Here is a 6,381-nt window from a genome sequence, read left to right as displayed (position 1 = left end):
TTTCCTTCTCCAGGGGATCACGCTTGGTCTGAGTTCTCTGCTGTGGCCTGTCCGTCTTGGGTGGCCCTCCACGGCATAGCCCACAGCCTCATCGAACCACGCAAGCCCCCTCGCTACGACAGGGCAGTGATCCATGAGGGGGCAGGCAGTGGAGGCAGGCAGTGGCAAACCTGTTGTTGTTAATAATAATAATAATAATAATAATAATAATAATAATAATAATAATAATAATAATAATTCTGTTTCTGAATTGGCCTACCCCTGTGTACAAATACAATTTAAAATCAACAGATCAATTAAATTGCGCAGTCTCCAGATGGCGTAGGTACTTTAGTCTAAAACCCGCGCTGGACCAGTGTTCCCTCTAAGCTGAGTTAGTATGAGCTAGCTCACACTTTTTTAGCCTCCGGCTCATCCATTTTCATCTCGGCTCAGGAAGGAGGGCTCCAGAGCGAACTAATTTATGCCGCAGCCAAATCGCCCGCTCACAACTTTAATGCCGGTAGCTCCCAAAGTAGAATTTTTGCTCACAGGACTCATAAGAACATAAGAGTTGCCAATGTTGGATCAGGCCAAAGGCCCATCCAGTCCAACACTCTGTGTCACACAGTGGCCAAAAACACCACTGTTCCCTCTAAGCTGTGGAGTCCTGTGAGCAAATGTTCTACTTTGTGAGCTGCTGGGATTAAAGGTGTGAGCGAGCGATTTGGCTGCCGCATAAATTAGTTGGCTCTGGAGCCCTCCTTCCTGAGCTAAGACAACAGTGTATGAGCTGGAGTCACAAAAACTGTGAGCTAGCTCACACTAACTCAGCTTAGAGGGAACACTGCCATCAGGAGGTCCAGCAGTGGGGCCAGGACTCTAGAAGCCCTCCCACTGTTGACCCCCTCCCCGAGCACCAAGAAGACAGAGCATCACTGGCCCCGGAGCCCCTATCTATACCTTGTGGCTAATAGCCACTGATGGACCTCTGCTCCATATGCTTATCTAATTGCCTCTTGAAGCCGTCCATGCTTGTAGCCGCCACCACTTCCTGTGGCAGTGAATTCCAAGTGCGAATCACTCTTTGGGTGACTCCACAGCTTGCTCTGGACTTCATCCGTCTCATGGGCAGGTTAGGAGGAGGCCAAAGCAGGCAAGATGGAAAAAACAAGAAGAAGATGGTGCCGGCTATGATGGAAAACCATCGCTGTCCTCAACCAAAGGCCTGGCGGGACATCTCTGCCTTATGGGCCCTGCGGAATGGCATTATGTCCCGCGGGGCCCTGGCGGAAGCTGGCAGAGAGTTCCACCAGGTCGGAGCCAGGGCCGAGAAAACCCTGGCTCTGGTCGAGGACGGCCGGGCGTCTTTTGCTTTGAATGTCTCTTGCCTTGAGGAGCAAGCTCTATAGGGGTTGTCATTAGTCAGTTGTGAATTGACGGCAAAAAAAAGGGAAAGAAAGTTATTGTGTGAGCCATGCAGAATGTGGGATTGGCAAGGTATGAGACCAATGCAGTAAAAGCCGAAAGACACCTAAATAGCAGAAAATAATAGTGACCACTGCAATGGAATACAGACCTATTCCCATTTGAAAGTGTCCTTCCAGACTGCTCCGTCTTAATACAGTTGTGAATCCATATCATAGAATCATAGAATATTAGAGTTGGAAGGGACCTTGCAGGTCATCAACCCCTCGCACTCTGCAGGAGCATAGCCAAAAGATAGCCCTGCAACATACCCGAAAGATGGTCGTCCAGCCTCCGCTTGAAAACATCCAGCGAAGGAGCATCCACCACCTCCTGAGGCAGTCTGCTCCAATGTTCCCTCTAAGCTGTGGAGTCTTGTGTGCAAAAATTCTACATTGTGAGCAACTGGCATGAACTCTGACAGTTAGGAAGTCTCTCCTGATATTGAGCCGATAACGACTCCCTTGTAACTTCCACCCATTCGATCTAGTCCTGCAGTCCGGAGCAAGAGAGAATAGATCTGCTCCATATTCTACATGACAGCCCTTCAGATACTCTAAGACTGCAATCATGTCCCCTCTAAGCCTTGACAACACCAGACTGGGGCTGCGGAAAGTAAAACCTAAATCTAGACTCAGAGCATATTTTCTTTTTCTCCTGGGATCCCAGAGGTCAGTGGTTAGGGCCGAATCCTGAATCGCAGCTAGCAGAAGCTACTGTTCTGCTCAGCAGGGACAACAGCCAGAGGGTCAGGATCCTAGAGTGTACACCAGCCTTCAGTTCAGAGGCTCCACACTGTCTTCCAGTGACAAGCACCAGTGTTGTGTTGACATTCCTTTCTCCACTTGAAGGAGAGAGGTTTGAAACCTTGAGCAAAAAGCAGTGCATGGTTGCAGGGTAGGCTTCGTACCAACTTCAGGAGGTTCCCGGTTCATCCTTCATACGAAGATAAGAGAAGCCAATGTTGGGTCAGGCCAATGGCCTATCCAGTCCAACACTCTGTGTCACACAGTGGCCAGAACCCAGGGGCCATCAGGAGGTCCACCAGTGGGACCAGAACTCCAGAAGCCCCCCCAAGCTGTTGCCCCCCCCCAGCACCAAGAAGACAGAGCATCACTTGCCCCAGACAGAGTGTTCCCTCTATACCAGTTTAGTGTAGTGGTGACGTGCGCAGACTCTAATCTGGGATAACTGGGTTTGATTCCCCCACTCCTCCACTTGCACCTGGCTGGATGACCTTGGGCAAGCCATAGTTCTGATAAGAGCTGTTCTTGAAAAAGAGCAGTTTCTGTCAGAGCTCTCTCAGCCCCACCTACCTCACAGGGTGTCTATTGTGGAAAGGGGAAGGGAAAGGAGTTTGTAAGCCGCTCTGAGACTCCTTTGGGTAGTGAAGGGCGGGGTATAAATCCAATCTCCTCCTCCTCCTCCTTTGTGGCTAATATCCACTGATGGATCTCTGTTCCAATTCCCTCTTGAAGCTGTCTATGCTTCTAGCCACCGCCACTGCCTGCGGCAGTGAATTCCACTTGTTAGTTGCTCTTTTGTTTAATTAATTTACTCTATAAAATGAAGAACGTTGGCTGGTTGGTTGGTTATTGCTTATACTTTCCCCCCTCTCTTGCCAGTGGCGACCTAAACGAAGACACCTTGGAGTCAGAAAATGCAGCTGCTGCAGCTGCCGCCGCCTTTACAGCTTCCACACATCTGAAAGAAGCCCTTTTAGGTAAGTGCAGCGCTGGCCTGCCTTGCTTATATTCTAGTCAATTACACCAGTAAGTAGTGCTACCTGGGGAGGTTGGGGCCAGAGAGCGCTACAGTGAAAACTTGACAGCCCAGCTGCGGACTTTTGGGGCAGGCACGAATGAGGGTGCGTCACCGTTTCATTGGCGTCAGCCGTAGAACTGCCATCCGCCGTGAGAAGCAAGGTTTTGATACTGCGAGGTGTGAGATGACCGGAGCCAGGGCTATTTTTGGGCAGGAACGCACAGGAACGGAGTTCCGGCTGGCTCCCAAGTTGGCCACGCCCAGCAGGAACTCATTAGCATAATAGGCCACACCCAAGAGCAGGAACTCATTAGGATTGGCTACATTAGGGGTGTGTGGCCTAACATGCAAAGATGTTCCTGCTACAAAAAAGGCCCTGGACCGTTTTGACAACAAACAAGGTAAAGAGAATAAGAATCAAAAGGTGTGTGTGGCTGGACAACCACACTTCTGGGGGTGTGGCCTAATATGCTAATGAGCTGCACTGTCAGGGGTGTGGCCCAATATGCTAATGAGTTTCTGGTGTTGGGTGTGGCCTATTATGCTAATGAGTTCCTGCTGGGCTTTTTCTACAAAAAGAGCCCTGACCGGGGCACAAGGTGAGGTTTAGTGTTGAATTCAGTAGAACGGCTTAGCATTCGGGCAGTGCCATCTGCCAAAGCTTGTCTTCTGCATTACCCACTGAAACGAATGGTAGTGGCCACGCACCCCAGGGCTTGCTCAGGAGATGCTCCTGGAACGTCATGCCCGTCCCTGTTATCCTGTCAATGGACTGGATGTCTAGATCAACCTTCGCTTCGGTTTCACACACGGAGATTTAGATTGTCAGCATCCTAAAGCAGAGACTAATACTTAACATTACTCTGTAGAATGCTGTATACCAGTTTGGTGTCGTGGTTAGGAGCCAGTTTGGTGCAGTTCTTAGGAGCGTGGACTCCCATCTGGGAGAACCGGGTTTTCTTGCTCAGTCCTCATACAGCTGCTGGTGCGACACTGGGTCAGTCACAAGTTCTCTCTGAGAGCTGTTCTCTCCAGAGCAGTTCTCGAAAGAGCTCTCTCGGCCCCGCCTACCTAATAGGGTGTCTGTTGTGGGGAGGGGAAGGGAAAGGAGTTTGTAAGCCACTCTGAGACTCCTTTGGGTAGTGAAGGGTGGGGTATAAATCCAATCTCCTCCTCCTCCTCTTCCTCCTCTTCTTCCCTGTTTTCTGTTATAACAGTATTAGCATTTCTACCATTTGCTAAAGTGTGCTGCCGCCTGCTGGCTAAATTTAGAATTTCATGCACCCTTTCCTAGCCCACTCTGTAGGTCTCAATTCAGAAGCGAAGGTTTTGGTGTAGTGGTTAGGAGCGCGGACTCTAATCTAGGAGAACCAGATTTGATTCCCCGCTCCGCCATATGCAGCTGCTGGTGTGACCTTGGGTCAGTCACAAGTTCTCTCAGAGCTGTTCTCTCATGAGCAGTTCTCAAAAGAGCTCTCTCAGCCCCGCCTACCTCACGGGTGTCTGTTTGGGGAGGGGAAGGGGAAGGAGTTTGTAAGCCGCTCTGAGACTCCTTTGGGTAGTGAAGGGTGAGGTATAAGACAGCCAGTTTGGTGTAGTGGTTAAGTGTGTGGACTCTAATCTGGGAGAACCAGGTTTGATTCCCCACTCCTCCACTTGCACCTGCTGGATGACCTTAGGCAAGCCGTAGTTCTGATAAGAGCTGTTTTTGAAAAAGAGCAGAGCTCCCTCAGCCCCGCCTGCCTCACAGGGTGCCTGTTGTGGGAAGGGGAAGGGAAAGGAGTTTGTAAGCCGCTTTGAGACTCCGAGTGAAAGGTGGGATATAAATCCAATCTCCTCTTCCAGTCTGGTGTAGTGATTAAGTGCGCAGACTCTAATCTGGGAGAACCGGGTTTGATTCCCCACTCCACCACTTGCACCTGCTTGGATGACCTTGGGCAAGTTGTAGTTCTGATAAGAGCTGTTCTTGAAAAAGAGCAGTTTCTGTCAAGAGCTCTCTCAGCCCCACCTAACTCACAGGTTGTCTGTTGTGGGGAGGGGAAGGGAAAGGAGTTTGTAAGCTGCTCTGAGACTCCTTTGGGTAGTGAAGGGCATGGGGTATAAATCCAATCACCTCTCCTCCTTCTCACACTATAGAAGTAGCGTAATAATGAATCTCTTTTGCGCAGGTAATTTATTCAGCTGGGAGCTCAGTATTAAGGACAGGAGGGAATACTATTTTCAGCCGAAGTGTAGCTGTTCCCCACCCCCTCCTTTCTAGCTTTTAAAAACTGCATTCTTAATTATCTCCATGAGATGGTCAGTAATCAACTTTTTAAAAAATTGTGCCCCCTCCCTCTCCCTGAAGTGAAGATGGCCGAAGGAGACGACTGCGTGGAAGCCGAGATTGTTTATCCCATCACCTGCGGAGACAGCAAAGCCAACCTGATATGGCGGAAGTTTGTCTGTCCTGGCATCAATGTGAAATGCGTCCAGGTGAGCAGGCTGCAGAAAATGTAGACTCCTACAGACAGGCCTGGGTGTCTTGGACCACCCCACTGTTGTCCAAGGCTGCAGGAATAAACTGCTTTAAAAGGAATAAACAGCTTTAAAAATAAATAAATAAAAAGCTTTAAAAGATGAGATAGGTTCATGGAGGATGTCTGTCAATGGCCACTAGTCATGGTGGCTGAGGGGAACATCCACGTTCAGAGGCACTAATCCTCTGAATCCCAGAGCTGGGAGGCAACCTCAGGGGAAGGCCTCGGCCTCTCTGCTCTGTTCTTGGCCAACCAGAGGAACTGTTTGACCGCTGTGTGAGACAGGATGCTGGACTGGATGGACCACTAGTCTGATCCAGCAGAGCTCATCTGATGTTCTTATGAAGGCATCGGACTCCATGCCCTGTTGTTGGCCCTCCAGAGGAACTGGTTGGCCCCTGTGTGAGACAGGATGCTGGACTAGATGGACTATTGGTGTGATCCAGCAGGGCTCTTCTGATGGTCTTATTAGGGGAAGGCCTCGGCCTCTGTGCCCTGTTGTTGGTCCTCCAGAGGAACTGGTTGGCCCCTGCGTGAGACAGCATGCTGGACTAGATGGACTATTGGTCTGATCCAGCAATGCTCTTCTGATTTTCTTACCAGGGGAAGGCCTCGGACTCTCTGCCCTGTTGTTGGCCCTCCAGAGGAACTG

The 6,381-nt window shown here is 50.1% G+C and overlaps 1 protein-coding gene across 1 annotated transcript in view; it reads left to right on the top strand.

Annotated features, from left to right (window-relative positions):
• GMEB2 (glucocorticoid modulatory element binding protein 2) overlaps window positions 1-6,381 on the top strand; it is a 22,730-nt gene that overhangs the window by 741 nt on the left and 15,608 nt on the right. The window contains exons 2-3 of the mRNA XM_015414010.1: window positions 3,072-3,169; window positions 5,558-5,685. Of these exons, the coding sequence (XP_015269496.1) occupies window positions 3,072-3,169; window positions 5,558-5,685 (226 nt within the window). The remainder of the gene's footprint in view (window positions 1-3,071; window positions 3,170-5,557; window positions 5,686-6,381) is intronic.

This window comes from Gekko japonicus, unplaced genomic scaffold (assembly GCF_001447785.1).
Source record: "Gekko japonicus isolate JY-2015 unplaced genomic scaffold, Gekko_japonicus_V1.1 scaffold2433, whole genome shotgun sequence".
Classification (NCBI taxonomy): domain Eukaryota; kingdom Metazoa; phylum Chordata; class Lepidosauria; order Squamata; family Gekkonidae; genus Gekko; species Gekko japonicus.
The sequence above is the reverse complement of the archived record's forward strand: the minus strand, read 5'-3'. Positions and strand labels throughout refer to the sequence as shown.